Genomic DNA, 18,718 nt, shown 5'->3' with positions numbered 1-18,718 from the left:
GGATACATGTTTTCATTTCTCACTACAAACTTGCCTGAACTAACATTTTTCTTTAACATCAGAGTTTTGTGACTGCACTAAAGAGAGACTCCAATACTTGTAGAAATACTTCCCTCAGTGATTTCTTTTGTTACTTGTCCCATACCTCATCAAGAATATACTTTCAAATAATTGTTGCAAAATTATTATTTCGTTATTGATTAGCTTATTGATTAGTGTTTCGTAGAGGATGGAGGAGCAGGTGAGAATAGACCTTAACTGATTGTATAACAAAGTACATATGAGAAGGACCTTTAGAAGTTTTTTTTAAGTATCACCTTTTGAAGAAATAGGCTGTTGGTAAAACAAACATAGATTTGATTTATTATAGTAACATATGACTTGGTTTGTATACCAGTTAATGTATGGCATAATGCATTTCAAACAAAATCCGTTTGTTAAATAATGAATCATGAGGTATATTTTGTAAGCTCTTCTGTGAATCAGAGTACACCTTTCAATGAAGAAAGGTCATGGATTTTAGTGTATCTGCAAAATACAGGTTACCAGACTTGTAATAAACATTGTGTTCACTTCTTTTTTAGTACTATTTCTATGAATATGGCTTTGATGAGATCAGGAGAAGACCAAGACATGTATGTCCTTATGCTGTCGTGTCATTTACTTATAAAGATGAAATGGTGCCATTACCAAAATTCTTGCCGCCATCAAGGTAAGCTAGAAAATAGAGTTTTGGAAAGACTGCATGCAGCATGAAGAATTTATAGCTCTTGGCAGTAGCGTACAAGTGATTTAGGTGAACATCAATGGACATGTTACAGGGACTTAGAATAATAAGTATTTCTAATGCAAAGCAAGAGGTGACAGAATTGGTTTTATACAGCAGGCTGGCCCCTGTAGGAAGCAGTTCTGCTGCTCTCTGCACCTGCTCACCCTCTGCCTAGGTGGAACTCATGTATAGTGGATTGGGGTTCTGGTTTTTTTTGTTTTAGTTTGGGGGTTTTTTGTTTTTTGTTTTGGTTTTTTTTGGTTAACCAAGGAAATTCAGGCCTAAAAATGTTCACGGCATTATTTTGTTTGGTATTTGTCCTAGGTTCAGCAGTAGCAGTCAGTTTTTTCCTTCTCAGTAGCTGGTGCAGTGCTGTGTCTTCAACCTTAGCCTGAGAACAGCACTGATAACACACCGGTGGTTTTAGTTGTGGCTGAGCATTGTTACTCCAGTCAAGGACTTTCTGAGTCTCATGCTCTGCCAGGGAGGAGGGAGGCAGGGAGGAAGCAGAGACAGGACACCTGACCCACACTAACTGAACGGGTATTCCATACCACAGCACGCCATGCCCAGCATAGAAACTGGGGAGAGTTAACCAAAAGGGCTAGATCGCTGCTCGGGTTTGGCTGGGTATCAGTTGGCGGGTGGTGAGCGGTTGTATTCTCTCCCCTTGATATTTCCTTTATTACTATTGGTGGCAGCAGCAGTGGTTTGTGTTATACCTTAGTTACTGGGCTGTTCTTATCTTAACCCATAGGAGTTACATTCTTTTGATTCTCCTCACCATTCCTTCGGGAGCAGTGGGAGGAAGGTGGGGAGTGAGCGAGTAGCTGCGTGATTCTGGGTTGCTGGCTCGGCTTAAACCACGACTGTATTCCAAAAGTATTTTCCATATACTTTGTCACTGACCTCTTCACTGGTGGTGTCTTCCTGCCTGTGGAGAGAATATTGAAGTGAGCAATTGGTTACAGGTACAGTATGAAAGCTGTGCTGATAGGAAGGCATCAAGATGTGGGGACTGTACCATGTAGTGCTAAAAAATAGTGATCAAAATGCCCAATAGCTTGAGGCTAGAGAGCAAATTATCAGTGTTGCTTTGTTGTGAGACTGATAAAATATCCTTAATGTCAAATTCAGTAGCCAGAAGTTTCTGCTTCAACCTGGTCATTCTGGTTTTTTTCTTTTTGATAGATCAAACAGCTTCAACGCAGATAGAATTATAGGTAAGAATAAATTGAAATTTACTGCTTTTATTATGGTGATTATGGAAGGCTTTTTTCCCCACGTAGTTTTATTTGCTTTTAAGCAGCTTAGTTATGCTGATGGTATACCTGAGTTTTAATGATACTGAGTGATCAGATACCTTAATAGATATCTTCTTTTACCAGAACAAACCAAAACTGAACAAAATGAAGTCTTTCTTTTTCCCTCCTTTTCTAATTACAGTGAAGTAAGAACCTAAATTCTGATTCTTAATCTCCTGCTCAGTGGCATTTAAATAAATATGATCCTCTGTCCTGCTTTTCTTTTGAACCTCATTCCAGTAAAATATTAATGTTTGAACATACATTAACTACACCATGTTTAATATAATGTTCTTTACTGTGAGGGTGGTGAGGCACTGGAATGGGTTGTCCAGGGGGGCTGTGAATGCTCCATCCCTGACAGTGTTCAAGACCAGGTTGGATGAAGCCTTGGGTGATATGGTTTAGTGTGAGGTGTCCCTGCCCATGGCAGGGGGGTTGGAACTAGATGATCTTGAGGTCCTTTCCAACCCTAACTATTCTATGATTCTATGAAAATGGTTGACAGTTAAGGTAAGGACAGAGGATACCATTCCACAGATGCTGGCATCAAGGGTGTGCTTTTATAGATAGGTATGGGTGACCTACTAACCTCCTTTAATCTGCTCAGAGCAGGTTAAAACGAGAGGATTGTAAATCTCTTTCTGTTACCTTTTAGCTTATTATTTACCATACTGTCATCTGGTCTGGTGTTAGTATGGAATTTTCCCTATACTGCTTTTGGAGATTCACTGCCTTTTTATTGCCATTTCCTTTCAGTCCCACAAGTGGTTTTGTCACCAGAAGTCAGGAGAGTAAAACTCCTTAGTGCTAATGTAGCACTAAGAGCAGGCACTTCTTTATTACAGCCCTGGGTGCTAGGTGGAGTTTCCACAAATCAAGCACACCCCATGCCCCTTTCGTTGTTACATTTATACACACAAATTACAAGGTAATGTACTCCCAGTTACAATGATTGGTTAGTGATTTGCACGGAGGAAGGGTCTTCACCTGGGTGTTTTTTAGTAGTATAATGAGAATATAATGAGGACAGTTCAACTAAAGGACACCCTGATCTTACATTGTTGCCAAGCTGGCCAGCCTAGGTATCTGCCTTGCCAGGTTGTCACATAACTCATCCTATATACAACACACCCTAGGCACTCTGGTTATGGTCTAGAGAGTAAGGACTAAAGCTAATATGTTACAGAGAACAGGGACTTCAAGCAACACAGTATCAGATTTCAAGTAGCACAGCAACCCATGCTACCATAAAGGCTAAACTTCTTAAATCAAGATGTTCCTATAGCTGCTTCACAAACAAACACAAAATACAGAAAGATTCAGTGAAATTCAAGATAATCTGCAGGTGTTTCACTTAATCTTCATTTCTCTACCTTATTTTAGATAAATACATCTATACATTATGGAGGGGACAGCTTTGGAATAAAGGCAAACTTTTGTGCCACATTTCCTTGAAGTCAGCAGCACGTCCTTTCCTTCCATGCAAGCTGTGAGTATTACCATTTAAACAGGAGGTTTAGGATATTGGTTTGTTAAAACTCTTTTCTAGTAGAGACTGGTGAACTTTGGATGTATTCAGGTGAAAATGTAAAATACACACTGACTGAACACTTGAAGTATGCCAGACTAGACTCTTGAGTCATGTGTGTCCAGAGCTGCTTTTAGTGCATGCACACAATACTGGCAGCACCTCTATTTTTGTTGGTTGGTTGTTTTTTGCTTTGAGGTGACACCACAACCCTCCCCCCACCTTTGCAGGAGTAAACACCACTGGCTCATGAGGTAGTCCAAGGAACTGATTTTTAAGAGCATATACTGAATAGTTCTCACTTGCTCAACAAGGGTAGGACTGGGGGGGGGTGTAAAGAGAGCTTTATCTTGTATTTAATTCCTTCTGCCCACCCTTCCTCTTCAGTCCAGAGAAATTGGAGGTTGAAAAAGTTGTGAGCATTGATCAACTGAAGAAAAAAATCTCCCCAGCGCTGTTGTATAAAGAAACGTATGTAGGAGCAAGAGAAGGTAATTCCAGATTTTCTTTTTAATCTGCATTTTTAGAGTTTTCTGAGTTACAGAATCTTTTGGGTTTTTTCTTACCTTTTCTCTCTCTCTTTGTATTGTGTCAGTGTTGAAGAACGGCATGTACTGTAGCCTGTATGAAGTTGTGGAGAAGTCCCGTTCTGGCAGTCACTTTGAGAGTTTACTTCACAAACTAGAGAAGGAGAAACTTGTGAGTGCAACAGATTTTACTCTTCCTGTTTTGAAAAATGATTTTACTAACTCTTCATTAAGGTGCATTACAAGATCCATGATCTTACTGGAATTCCTTAGCTGCCATATTCTTGGGCACTTCTCTGCCCATGATGAAATTTAGCTTACCAGTAGTAAGCAGTAAGAGTATTAGTAGTGAATGTATATCTGTGCTTGATACCATATCCTCTTTTTGGTTGAAAACAGGTTCTTGTGAAACCACTACTGGACAGAGGATTCCTTTTTCTTCTCTCTCCTTGGCAAATGATATCCCCTTATGGTATGTATATCTGGGGTGTTTTGGTTTTGAGTTGGTTTTGTTTTTTTCTTTTAGTGGGTTTTTGAGTACCAGATTTTGAAGCACAGTGGTGGTCCTGTCAACTGGTCTTATTTCTTGCCTTCTAGACCATCAAACTGGACGGCCTCGCATGCTGCATGCATTGTTTCTGTTCCCAGAACCTAGAGGTATAGTGAATGCAGGTAAGTTTGGTCACTGCTAAGAGTGGTGTGTACATGCTTATTTAAATGTAGTTTAGATTGTGTTGAAGACCCTGTAGTGTTATCCCCTGTAAGTGTAAACTAGGAATAACAGTTTGCATTGGTTATAGTCATGGTGATGGTGTTCAAAAAGCAGTTGTTCATGAAAGCAGTTATTAAATAACATATTTTAGGTTCTTTTTGTTCATGTTTGAGAAAGCAAAACTTTATTCCACTGTCTTTTGACTGTATATTCTAGTAGAACTGAGCATCAGTAGCATTGCACTGAAGAGGTTTGAGGGCTTTCTTTAATGTCAAAACATATTAGTCTTCATTCAGTGTACCTGTTTGGTTTTTTGGTTTGTTTTTGAGTTTTTTTTGCATTGGGCTGTGTACCAAAATCTGAGTAAAAGAGCAAAGAACATAATGATACAATGAAGTAATAACAGATAACTACAGGAACTTGGCTTTGGGATCAAACTTTAATCTTTTACAGTTGAAATTTGCCATAGTTGCTACTAGCAGCAGAGTGCAGTCTCTTTGGACTCTTGTTAGTTAGAAGTGATATTATCAAGACACAGCTCTTCCTAGGTGTTTCACGTTTACAAAGAAGTTCTTGTCCAACATCCTGGCAGCTTCTTAGGTTCTTATGTCTCTATTTCTGATTTTAATAACCCCTTACATTTTTCTTATACAATTAACAATTGGGAAAATTCAGTCCATGTTAGATTGGGTAAGAGGGAATATTATACAAGATGACATTTCACACAAGCTTAATCACTGGTTTGAGTCTTCAGGGTACTCCAGTGGCTGAATGAAGAAAAGTTTCAGTCTGTGATTGGAAGGAGGGTCAGATTGCTCCAGTTGCATCTCTTTGATTTAATGAGTTGTATTGCTTTGGAAAGGAATGGAAAAGGCTGTGTAGGTTTCTGGGGGGTTACTAAGCTGAATCATTTTGTAGGGGTCCAGTGAGCTTAGAAGCAGCATGAATGCATCAGGACTGCATAGGAAGGAGTAATACTTTTGTTTCTTCCAGGAGCTGTTAGGTTGCTTCATAGCAAACCTTAGTAAGCCTTTGAAGTGGCCTTCTAGAAGGGTCACTGGAGTGGTTTATGTGTATCTAGGATATAGGTTACCACAGAATTATGAAAGTGAGCAGTTTATCATGACTATCTGTAGGTCGACTTGTAAGTAGGCTTTATAGATGGTTACCTTCCTTCCAAAAATATCATTCTTCTGGCTTTTGGGCTATTTCCAAACTGTCTTTCACCAAATAACGTATAACACAGAATATTGCTAACTAGTCGTAATTTATTTGTAACTTTATAATTTGATCTTTAATTGTGAATTCCGTTTTCTCCTATGGCAGCACAAAGAGGTGTTCTGTCTGGAGCACAGAAAAACTCAGCTACCATGCATGAAAATCAGGAAATCATTCCAGAATTCACAAAGTTTATTCAGTCTCTACATTTCGCTTTAATCCAGTCTCGTAAAGACACTACTGCAGATTTCAATGCTGTTGTGGAAAAGTATATACATGAGTATTTGAAAAGAGACTCTAGTGGCTCTGGAAAACATAGAGAATTTGTATTATATCGGTATGAATCGCGGCTGGATGAAAAGAAATTCCTTTATTCTGCTCCAAAAAATAAATCTCATATTGACGGTTCCTTGCAAAACTATATTTTTGGTTGTGAGGCCTATCAGCTGCCTGTTTCTAGAGCTGTGGAACTGATGGGAGGGAATCAGAAGTATCAGCACTTCAGTCCCATGTCAGATTATGAAGTCGCAGAAGATTCCAATTTTGCCAATGCAAGAATAAGGAAAAGAATCCGTGCAAAATATGAAGCCAAGAGAAAACTGTCTCATTCTGGAGATTATGATCCTGATAGACTCAAAGAACTTATTAACTTAATCCAGAGCAGGAAAAAAACCTCAAGTGGAGATTCTGATTCTGAAGACCCTAGAAATAGAAACAGTCTGAAAAGGAAGCTGGAAAAAGAGTCTGGAAGTTTGAGGAAATACTTAAAAATGAGTGAATCAGCAGAGAATACTTGTCAGTACGAAGGTAAGTTAGTGTTTGGAGTTCCTCTTCAAACACTGCAATTTAAAGTGTATTTAATTATCTGTATAGGTTAAATGTGTTTTACATGCTGTGGATATTTTAATGCATGGTGGTTCACTTAGACATTGACCTGAGCTCTATGAATAGAGATCAAGTTGATTTTTATGTAGGTTGCCTCTTTGTAGGAGACAAGTTAACAGCAGTTGTCATGGAAGCTGCTTTTGTTCTGCCTCTTTGGAAAGAGGGCAGACTTCCAGAGCTTAGCTTGTGGAACTGTGCTTTCTCCTGTAGAGTACTCACTAAGCAGACTTGATATCATGATGTCTTTTGCAGAGTTTGACTTTAGGGATTGCTGTAATCCTGTTGAAGTTAGGTTGAAGGGGAGGATGAAACTTCTCAGCATGAGCACAGTTAAATTTTTAAATAGCCAGGAATGTGTGTAGTGGGACTGAGGAAACAACCTAATAGGGTTGAGTTACCATGTATATGAAATCATCTCCATCTGAGTCTCAGATAATTACCACAGGTATCATCTGATACTTAGGGAAACAAAAAAAGCCCAAGTCTTTGATTTGTTTCCCTGACCCTTTTCCCAAGGCAGTGAGCCAGGCCTCCTTCAGGAGAAAACCTGGGGGAGAAGAGTGCTCAACATGGTGGAATTTGCACTGATCATTCCTGTGTATGTGAATCACTTTGGAAGATGAAGTGGCTGATTTTAGGAATAAGTTTCCCTTTTGAGAGGGACAAAAGATCTTAAGTATCTAAACATGATTAGATTCTGTATTTCCACATGTGATAAATGGGTTAGGGGTTCATCAGGTACTTGTATACTACAAGTCTCTTCCCAAGAAGAATAAATAAATACCTGTGGCATTTACTCATCCAAGGGGATGAGGATAACAACCCTGTTGTAAAATTATGTTTCCTATAAATAGGTGTGATGATGGTTTAGAATTGTGCTTAGTCTAAGATAACTTACGAGGTTACATGTTAAGATACTCATCAGCTTTTGGAACAACACTGATAGCACGGAGAAAAGTAAATATTTTACACAAACTAATCTTTTTCTTTCAGCAAGTGATGGAGACTTTTAGAGGGTGTCCATAAAATATGTAGATCATGGTATGTGACTTCTATTAAGGCATAAAATAGTGTGTTATTGAGTGACCTAACCCCCCCTGCCCCCCATTTATTTACCTGGGAGAGGCTGTTAGCTTTAGAAACTGCTTTTTTATCAACATCTACCTGTTTAAAATTTCTTATTAGGAAAATAGGTGCCTGTGCAGTATATGAACTGATGCTGTTCTGTAAGACTGTGGGTATGTGGCTGGTGTTGGGGGATGGAAATCTGGTTTTGCTTTTCTTTGATAAGTTAATAATGGATTACTCTTCCCTTCTCCCTGTTCTAAGCGGGCAGAACAACCTTGGACTCGCCACATGCTGCTTTCTCAGTTAATACGGGTCTTGGTGGACATGATCCTGACTTGAGGCAGCAGGATGTACCCGACCCTGCTGTTGCTGACCCACATGGCCTCATTAAACTGCTTTTAGAAACACTGGCTAATGCAGGACACTTGGATTCATCGTTGGCACGATCTGTAAATCAAACTTTAGGACTAAGCAGTGATGAAGAGGATATGAGACAAAAATATGAGTACGAATCCATTCCAGCACAGGACAGAGATGATCATGAGCTTCATAATACTGCTCAGGCTGAAAATCTGAAGGACCCACAGAGCCCAGGGATACTGGAAACTGATGTGGCATGTTTGCCCTACCCTGTTGATGTGGATCTGCAGCTTTCAGCTAATGAAGTAGGCCTTGAACAGACACTACATTTAAAAGTAAGTGCAGCTGCCACATAGGTAGATGGAAATAATGAATATACTATTTTCATGAAGAAGCTTTTTTGTTTGATAGGAGCATATATGGAAATATTCTAAACACTAGACGTGTTGCTGGTTCCTTCTGTCTACTCTTTCTGTGATATAATTAAGAAAACCTCAGAGATGGTGGTTTGGATATGACACCTTACATATCTATATCAGCAGTGTCTGAGTGCAAAAGTGTTAAGGAATGTGCATAGTGGAAGGCTTGAAGTGCTCTGTGGATGTTAAAGGTGGGTGGGGAATTGGCTTTATTTTGTTTTAGTGGGAGCAGAGTTCAAAGGTTCTGAGCATTTAAATGCATGCCTTGTGCTCTCTGTGCCCTCTTGGTATATATGGGTTCCATATACATGTCATGCTTTGCATGACAGCATATAACTAACTGGCAGAACACCCTTTGAAGAAGGCTCTTGTCCTTAGGATTCAGAATGCCACAGCTGCTTGCTCAATCACCATACTCTGTAGAGTGGTTGTTCTATGATCTTTATTATCAATACCTAGAAACAAAGCCCTGTTTCTGAGTCATGAAAGGGTTTGTCCTACCTTGTACTCTCTGCACTGTTTTGCTTCCAGCCATCTGGAATGTGAAATGAAATAGTTCAAGTATTTAATACTAGTTGCAGGCAATTGCTCAGTCATGCCAGCATCTCGTGGATTTAGTCAGCTTGCAAGACAAGAGCCTGAAAAGGGCAAAGGAACAGACAGTTTTCCTAACTTTTTTCCCCTGTTTGCCTCCTTTCTTCCCTGCCCCACGCAGCTTCTCTGCTCTAAGACAGGTGGTCAGGACTGTATTAGTTACTTAATGATACCCCATCAGCAAAGACATCTGTCTTAGAAATTGCCAAACAGGTGAATAAAATACATAAGTACCAGGTGTAAACATGTCCAAGTTTGACCTGACTTGATTGATGGCAAGATTGCCAGTATCTGGTGAACTCAGGTATGTTCTTGATGTCAGCTGTTCAGAATGTAGAAGCTTAACAGCTACCAAAGGAAAAAACAGCTTTGAGCTGAGAATGTCTATTGTTTTTTAGGAAACAAGCACTGGAAGTGTAAGTAGTTATGAGGACTGCAGTCCCTGTCCTGTTACACCTATAGAGCATGTTCATCGCAAGAAGCGTTCCAACTCAAATAACACAGAAGTTGGAATGCACTGGAAACTTATTCCAATTACAGGTAAGATGGGTTTAACTCATCTGTTGCTACAAATAGTGAGAGAAAACTTGCTCTAAAGGTTTGTACTTTTCATAGATCCCATTCTTGGATTACATGTTGGTACACAAGTGTATGTACTATGCAGTTATTTCTGATATTTGGTTAATGCAGAAATCCGCTGGATGAAAACAGATGCTGGTGGAGAGTATTGCATTGGGTGCATACTGACATAATGTAGAAATGTGAATATCTGAGTATTTGTCAGATGAAGTACATAACTGTTTTGAGTTCAGTGTTTGAACCTGCTAGGTTCTGCTGACAGATTGGATAGGCAGATAACTGCAGCTTCTAATCCACAAAAGTAATGAGAAATGTGTTCTCACAGAAAGTAGCCTACTTTTTACTACACGAAGCTCTTCTGCTGGAAGTGCTTCCAAGTCTTTGTCCTGTCTAAGGATTTAAATCTTAAATAGTCATGTGGAAGAAGCATCTTGTTCTCCTTCTTGATGAATCAGCAGTGTCAAGTCTTGGGAGAGTGTAACAGAATGAATTTGAAGCATGTGAAAACTGGGCTGTAGGAATAGTCAGCAAGAGCTCTAAATTCAAGGCTACAAATCAAGTCATTTTATGACTAAATCCAAGTAGAATTTTAACTGCATTCTCCCGAGTACAAACTGACTGATTTCTGATCATATTCCAGGAATGCTGGAATCTGTCTCTTGGACATATCTTGCTTCCACCCAGTTGTGTAGCTCAGCAGCTCTCTTTTGCTTGTTTGGCTGAGGAGGGAGGAGGACTAGGAAAGCAGGTTTCCCCTCACACTGTTCTTAGGGCTTTTAATGACATGATGGGGTAATTCTGGATGATACTTTCTAAACTTTTCAGGGCCAAACATCAAAAATCTGTTCTGATATTTTGCAAAGTAACAGAGTATGGAGACTGTGAAATTGTTTGGATGGAACATTGTTTCTTTTACTCCTGGAGGAGCATACACAGCAGGATATGGTTGCTGAGATAACTAGTTACCTGAATGATTTAGCATCTAAAAACTAATGCATCATAGATGCTGGATGTAGGAGTTCATGCAAGGATTTGTCAGTTGACTGACAGATTGCACAGGCACCTTGGACACTACAAATGTTATGAAAAAAAGAAGTATGTTTGAAATCATAGGATCATAGAATAGAGTTGGAAAGGACCTTAAGATCATCAAGTTCCTATCCCCTGCCATGGGCAGGGACACCTCACACTAAACCATATCACTCAAGGCTTCTGCTCCCTGCTTGTGCATTTGTTTCTGGGAAGGCTTGTGACCCAAAGGTCTAGGTCCATGAAGGACCTTCAGAGAATTTAATTTAAAAAGGGTAACTTTAGTTTAAATCATCCTTTTTTTTCATTCAATCCATTTTTGTTTACATGTCAGGGAACATTTAGGATTCCATATTCAGCAGTATACCTCTCTGCTTAAATTCTGCTGAATGGTTTTAATAAAACCTTGTAGTAAAACCAAAGGCTTTTGGTTTTTGAAACAAAGTTTGTTTTTTTTTCTGTTAAACTTAAAATAGTAACCTCTGAAGAGTAAAGCTAATCAGTTCTGAATCATATATATCCTGAAAAGGTTTTTCCTAATATAGTTGGTACAGAAACTTGCCATCACATCAGGAGTGGATGGGATATTGATTATTCTTAGTAACCTTAGGATTTGAAATTTCAGCTGTATTGGGGGTTCAGAGAGGAGAGCCACAGAACATTTTATGATTAAGCACTGGTATTCAGCTGATTAGCTGTATCAAAATGTAAAAAGTTACAAAGGCAGCCCCAAATTTAAAGCCCCACAGTATAGCTTTTAATCTTCTTACTAACATTTGCTTCTATAGTAAGTACAACATTCCTTGATTGCAAGTAGTGAGGGAGCTTGTAAGTGTTGGGCAGTTCAAGAAGAATGAGATACAAAACACTTCTTAGGTACCTTATATCTGAAATGAGCTTGAACTAAGTTTACTCTGTTAACATTGTGATTTGGTACCAAGTTCTTCAGTCTTCAGAACACAAGTTCTTCAGAACACAAGAATCCCAGAATCCCAAGGGTTGGAAGGGACCTCGAAAGATCATTGAGTCCAACCCCCTGCAAGAGCAGGGTAACCTAGAGTACATCACACAGGAACTTGTCCAGGCGGGCCTTGAATATCTCCAACGTAGGGAGACTCCACAACCCCCCTGGGCAACCTGTTCCAGTGCTCTGTCAGTCTCACAGTAAAGGAGTTCTTCCTGATGTTAACATGGAACCTCTTATGCTCCAGTTTACACCCATTGCCCCTTGTCCTACCAGTGGATATCACTGAAAAAAGCCTAGCTCCATCATCCTGACACCCACCCTTTACATATCTGTAAACACTGATGAGGTCACCCCTCAGTCTCCTCTTCTCCAAGCTAGAGACCCATCTCCCTCAGCCTCTCCTAAGGGAGATGACACTTCTAGAAACTGTATTATGTTGGTTATTGCTTCTGTTCCAGAAATGTGATTTTCCGCTTACAACTGTATTTACTGAATAGTAATGCCCTGCCAAACCCCTCAAACAGATTTAACAAAGGAAACCTCCTTTGAAGCATTTATGGAACAGATATGTATAGGAATACCTGTATGTATCTGAAATATCTGGGTATATATGTGTCATTACTTGCAACAAAGTGTTCAATTTGGTTTAAAACCAAACAAAACCATAGTTTTGAATGTGGATGATAAAACTGAGCGCTGCAGACATGATGTGAGATGTGGGTTTGGAGGTTTGGATGATGCTGGGTGTTCAACACTCCATGCAATGTATTATTCAGTGTAGCAGTAACTACCATAGGACTGAAGTCTTGCCTTTTTTTAGCCAAACCCTTCTGCTGTCAGTGGCAAGATCAGACATGCAGCCCACACTTTGCAGCCTGACTCCCTGGGGCAGTGTGTGGCTGCAGAAAGCCCTTGGAAGGTCTGAGGATTATGACCTAGTACCAAATGAAAGGATGTGAATAATTTGTCACTGTGCTTGATTTTTAATGTGTGTGTAATGAAGGCAGTGTCTGTCATAATCAGATGTCATCTCTGAGATAACTGTTCATGTTCTGCTTTCTGAGCAAACGTTGACTTTATTGTCTCGCCATCCTAGGAGCTATTACATGTGCTGTGATTGTGTACCTCACCTAACAGTAACACCTGAGTCTTTGGATTTAAGTTGGTTAGCGGGGGAGGCACAACAGTAATGCAGTTTTAAAACTGTGTTTTGGAGGTTTTAGTGTTATCAGTTGTGCATGACTGTCAAACACGAGATGGTGATGATTAACTCTTCCTATATAGGTCTGAAATCACCAGAAGAACCACTGGTGTGTTTACCGCCAAAGGATGCCTTTCCTAATGACCCCCGGGTAATAAATAGACAGAGAAGTTCTGATTATCAGTTTCCATACTCTCCATTTTCAGACACACAAAAGGGGACAACGGAAGATGAGCTTTATGCAAGACAAGTGGAGAAACTAGAAGATCAGTGTGGGCTAGCAGACCACCCTTTTTCAACTAAGCATTCCATTAGTGCAGTAATAGAGACTACACTATTAGAAGAATATAATCTCTTTGCAAGAAGGGTTCAAGAGATTTTGCAGCAGAAGAATATCACCTATGTTAGTGGTATATTCACACCAGTCTTCTCTGCCCAGGAGAGGATAATGAGACTTTCTGAATACATCTGTTTACAGGCATCGGAAGTTTCTGTCCAAGAATATATAGAGACACTGAATGAAAAGCTGCATAGTGTTATTTTGTCGTCTTCATGCATTAGACAAACCCCTCCAGTTGGTTCTAGTCCTGAACCAGCAGAAGTGGTCAGAAACGCTGTGCTGAACCCTCCACCCAACACACTGCCCGTTTGCAGGGACTCTGACCCGGCGGTGCTCCCAGAGCTGGTGTGTAATAACACGGTGGAAGATGGGGATTCGAGCGAGCAGCGTGCATCAAGCTTGCCCATAGGGAAGGAGGAAGTAGATCAAGTGAATGCTAGAACAGAGGACACGGTGACATGTGATGAGCAGACCTCTTCCAGCGGTGATCTGACAGAGATGCCAGAAAAGACACAGAAATCCCCAGACAATTTCAACATTTCAACCCAACCAGCCTTTTCTGATTTCATAAGCCAGTTAAAACCTGAAGTATTTAACAGTTTGGTTAAAATTATTAAAGACGTACAGAAAAACACTGTGAAATTTTATATTCATGAAGAGAAGGAAAGTGTTCTCTGCAAAGAAATCAAGGTAAGTATGTTCCAGTTCAACTTCTCATGTTAAAATAGTCTAGAGCACATTTTAAATCACAGTGTATAAAGCTGGACTTGCAAACATATGGTAGTCTGAAATCTTGTTTCAGAAGAGGTTGAATTGTGAAAGTAGGCTGTCCTGTCCCAGTTCTTCTTCAAGCTTCTGAGGTAGTCTTGCTTATATTAAGTTATATGGAAGTCTGTTGTAGTTTGGCTCTTTCTGAAGATACTGCCAGGGGGTGGCCTTAAGTGTGGGGGGGGGGGGGGGGTGCAGGGAAGGTAAGGGCAAAAATGTGATGGTACCGTTTTAGAAAGAATATATGTGAAGTTGATGCTTTGGGTTTTTTTCCTTTCTATCCAGTTAATAGTACAGGTAATTTTTGAGGTTACTGTTCTTCTGTATTTATATGTGTAAGATTGAAGCTGAAAGTGAAGTAATAAAAACTTCTGGCTTTAGTTGAAAACTTCAGCAGTTTCAATAGACTGACAGTTGGCCATTTATGTGCAAAGAGCAACTGACTGCTGAAACAGCTGATCTGTGTGTGCTGCATCCTTCTGCCTACTGTATGGAAAGGACAAGAAAAGCAGTGTCTCCAAGACTGACCTGAGTGCAAAACTTAGTTGATGTGGTCATCATGTGGGGATGGTTTTGGCTGAACTACCTGTTCACTTTGTCTAACCTTCTCTTTCTGCGGTGCTAGGAGTATCTCACAAAGTTAGGTAACACCGAGTGCCATCCAGAGCAGTTCCTTAAAAGAAGAGCTGATTTGGATAAACTGTTGATTATTATCCAAAATGAAGACATCGCCAACCTCATCCATAAGGTACTTCACAAAACAAATGTCTACTATAGAAAGCAGTTGCTAAAACAGTGAGCCAGGCTCACAGGATGCCCTGTGTTTAGCTGCTGAAGAAACAGAAATGGTTGTGATAGATAACTACTTTTGGTCTGTCATAGACCCCTAACTGCTTCCACCTCCACATGTGCTAATGCATGTTTATTCTTAGTAGTTGTAAAGTTGTAGAGAGGCCTGAGTTTGCTTTAACGGCAAGTCAGGTTACTATAGGCATTCTCAGTAGCTGTGGTTTAGGAGCCTGGGCTGGACAGGACAAGCCATTATTGTAAGTGCCCAGAAGCATCAGAGCTGCCACTGTTTCATTCATGCAGTGGTTTTGAGAGCACCTCCCAAGGCACAAAAAACTCTCTTACACTTTGAAAATGCGTTTTGCAGTTTGATATTTGCTACGGCTCAGTAGAGAAGTTCTGTAGTTGCTGGTGTTGTATCAGCTTTGGTGTACATCTCTGCTTTCTCACGTTTTAAACAGATACCTGGCCTAGTAACTTTGAAGAGGCTTTCCTGTGTCAGCTTTGCGGGTGTCGATAGTCTGGATGACGTGAAAAACCACACTTACAATGAGTTGTTTGTGTCTGGTGGTTTTGTTGTGTCAGACGAATCTGTCCTTAATCCAGAGTCCATCACTACAGGTAAGTGGGATGCTTCCTGATGCTATAAAACACAGACTAGGAAAGCCCAACAATTCAGTATATGTGAGAGGTGCCACACTCACCACAGGGAAGAATCAGATCTTCTAATTTCCAAGTCCTCTCATTTTTGTGAGGTTGTTGGAGAGCTTTGGTTAATTCAGTCTCTTCCTTCCCTTGGTGGATGGTTTGGAGAACGTGTTTCTGGGAAACATGGGGACTTGAGGATCTTGTCTCAGTTTGTATTAGATGGTGTGGTTACGTATGTGGAACCTGTCACTCCCTACCACTCACTCCACAAATCTACTAGGAAAAAAATACTGAAAACCTATGGGTTTTTTTCCCACTTCATCTGAAATGGAATAGTTTAACAGTTACCAGGTTTTTAAATAGCTGTTTTAGCAAGTCAGGCTGTGACTGAATTCAGCTTTTACCACTGTTAGGCATCTGACTTGCAAAAAAAGCACCTTAGTTTTGGGATACTGTTCTTGGTTGATCTGCTAGGAAGAAAATCCAGAAGCCTGGGCCAATGTTCATAGTTGTATAACTACACTTTTAAAACAGCAAGGTATATGTGTATGCTGAAGCACTATGTTCAGTTTGTATACCACAAAATGTAACTTCTGTTCAATATCTCCAAAACAGATAAACTAAAACAGTTCTTAAAATTCTTGGAGGATCTCAACACCCCAGATGGGAAATGGCAGTGGAAGGTCCACTGCAAAATACAAAAGAAACTTAAAGAGATGGGGAGGTAAGTAGTGCTCTTCAACTACCAGCTGTTAAAATGCTTCAGCTTTAACTATCCAGCACCCAGTTAAGTGGAACTTACTCTGTTAATATTTAGACTGAGATTAAATCAAGTATCTAACAGTGCACTTTTTCCATCACAGGATGAATGCCAATGCCCTGAGCCTGCTGAGCCTTCTGAACACCTATCAAAAGCAGCACTTGGTTGAGATTCTGTCCTACCATAATTGTGATTCTCAGACTCGAAATGCCCCAGAGTTGGACTGTCTTATCAGGCTTCAGGCTCAAAACATACAGCAGAGACATGTTGTTTTCTTAACAGGTAAAGTAACGACTGTGTCTCTCCCTTTTTTTGATAATAGGTGCAAATATTAATACAAAATCTTCTTTTTATGTATTTAGAAAAGAATCTCAAACCACTTTCGGTTTATGTTGATAATGGAATAGTCGTTGCTGCTGTCGATGACTTCATGCACAATTTTAAAAGTCTTGTTGGGTATCACAACTCAATCACTGAGGAGAACAGTCTTCCTCCCACTGATGCTCAAGGAACCCAATCAGGTAATATGGAACACACTTAAGACTTTATTTACTGAGTTAGATGGTGTGGGGTGGAGGGCCTGGGGACAGGGTACCTATACACTTGTAATGAACACTGCTGCTGGCGAGGAGAAACCCCAACTCACAGCTACTCTTTTTATAGTCTATAAATGGTGGGGGAAAAGCAGTGGGGCTGGAGCACCAGAGTAGATGTTACACATAGCTCCTAGCCTACCTAGCAGGATGCTTGAGAAAGTAGACAGAGTGGTATAACCTCTGTTCTCAGGAGGGGAATGGACTTGAAACTGAGCTGTTAGTAACTGTACTCCTTTAACTGACTGATTACATACTCACCTGCTGTAACTTTAGATGCTGGTTTGACATAACCCCTTGGAACTGGGAGTTGGGATTTCCCAACACTAAGCATGAACACAGTGTGCAGAAGCTTTAGCATCAGAATAACTGGACAGTCACACAGAGGGTTACGTGTGTGTGTTGACTGGCTGAAGACCAAGACATAAGTGATATTGGACTTGCAGACCTGAAGCATAACACTTTGTGAGTAGTATATAGCTTTTCTAACAAAAGTGTGTATTCCAATAGAACAGAACTTTATCTGTCTTCTAATCTAGAAAATGTAGAAAATGATGAGAAGGATGAGGAGGACATGTCTCTGGATTCAGGGGATGAAACAGCACAAATAGAAATCTGCAGTGATGCTCATGTGGAAACTGTGCAGGCACAGGCCAAGGGTTCAGACTGCAGAGAAAGCAGTCTGACAGTTAGAGAGTTACCTCCTGCAGCACCAATTGCCCTGTTGGAAAAGACTTCTAAAACTGACTTGGAAGAGATACAGACAATGGCTCCAGTTTCTACAACAAGCTCTACTAAAGGAGAAAGCCACAGTTCAGCTGAACAAGCTCCTTTCAGTAATTTCCAGGTGTACCGCCGACAGCTAAACATGTCCCATCAGTTCAGCCACTTTAATGTTCTCACTCATCAGACTTTTCTGGGATCATACCCACTCTCATCTGCAAATCAAAACCAAGAAGGGGGCAACTATTTTCTATCTGCATACAGTCAGAGTGTGGATACAGAGAAGTCATCATCGCCTGGTGGCTGGGATGCAAGTTGTGATTCTTCCAGGTCATAATCCACCCAGAAGTAAACTCACAAGTGTCTTTTTGTAAGTTGCTGTGGACTTTTCTGTTTCTAAAATGGTGGATTAACAATTTCTATTTTATTCTGGAACAAAATGTTTCTTGTTCTTGATCTCAAATGTTTTCTTGTCTTATTTAAAGCCTGAGGGCCTGTACCTGTTGGAAGCATCTGAAGATTGAAATAAATATATATATTTTCTAACATTATTGTACTTGAATTATCTTCTTTGTTGGCACTTTTAAGTTTCTACATTTGTATTTGACCTGTACCTGGGCTTCTGTTTTTGAGGGTCTGTTTAATTGTAAAACTGAATGTTTGCCTAAAATATGTGAAACGGTGAGGTTTGGTTTTTGGGTTTTTTGTCTTTTTTTTTACTCTGAGAGTATCCAACTGACTTTTTTCATAAATATCAAAACTTGTGTATTTATTTGACACAGATTTTGTACAAATGTTTTTACGTGACTATAAGTCAGTGTAGTTAATGACCTAGAGACTGGATCTTGGCGAAATACCTCAATCAGAGTAACCAATGGTGCAGTTCCATTACAAAATGAAATAAACTCTTAATGCACAAGGGACTTGCTAACAC

The 18,718-nt window shown here is 40.0% G+C and overlaps 1 protein-coding gene across 3 annotated transcripts in view; it reads left to right on the top strand.

Moving 5' to 3' along the window:
• Nucleotides 1–18,715, top strand: part of TASOR (transcription activation suppressor) — a 30,411-nt gene extending 11,696 nt beyond the window's left edge. Inside the window, exons 7-23 of one of the 3 annotated variants that reach the window (XM_034066294.1) lie at nt 585–712; nt 1,961–1,992; nt 3,460–3,565; nt 3,992–4,095; nt 4,200–4,303; nt 4,531–4,603; nt 4,729–4,803; nt 6,170–6,868; nt 8,276–8,709; nt 9,786–9,927; nt 13,370–14,193; nt 14,897–15,019; nt 15,522–15,681; nt 16,324–16,432; nt 16,572–16,750; nt 16,831–16,989; nt 17,601–18,715. In XM_034066294.1, coding sequence (XP_033922185.1) covers nt 585–712; nt 1,961–1,992; nt 3,460–3,565; nt 3,992–4,095; nt 4,200–4,303; nt 4,531–4,603; nt 4,729–4,803; nt 6,170–6,868; nt 8,276–8,709; nt 9,786–9,927; nt 13,370–14,193; nt 14,897–15,019; nt 15,522–15,681; nt 16,324–16,432; nt 16,572–16,750; nt 16,831–16,989; nt 17,601–18,121 — 3,972 coding nt within the window. In that variant the 3' untranslated portion in view covers nt 18,122–18,715. Of the gene's footprint in view, nt 1–584; nt 713–1,960; nt 1,993–3,459; nt 3,566–3,991; nt 4,096–4,199; nt 4,304–4,530; nt 4,604–4,728; nt 4,804–6,169; nt 6,869–8,275; nt 8,710–9,785; nt 9,928–13,246; nt 14,194–14,896; nt 15,020–15,521; nt 15,682–16,323; nt 16,433–16,571; nt 16,751–16,830; nt 16,990–17,337 lie in introns of all 3 variants that reach the window. The other 2 variants (XM_034066293.1, XM_034066295.1) reach the window with 2 other exon arrangements.
• Nucleotides 18,716–18,718: the final 3 nt, after the last annotated feature.

Source organism: Melopsittacus undulatus, chromosome 9, assembly GCF_012275295.1.
Source record: "Melopsittacus undulatus isolate bMelUnd1 chromosome 9, bMelUnd1.mat.Z, whole genome shotgun sequence".
Taxonomy (NCBI): Eukaryota; Metazoa; Chordata; class Aves; order Psittaciformes; family Psittaculidae; genus Melopsittacus; species Melopsittacus undulatus.
Note: the sequence above shows the minus strand (reverse complement) of the source record. Positions and strands in the feature narration are given on the sequence as shown.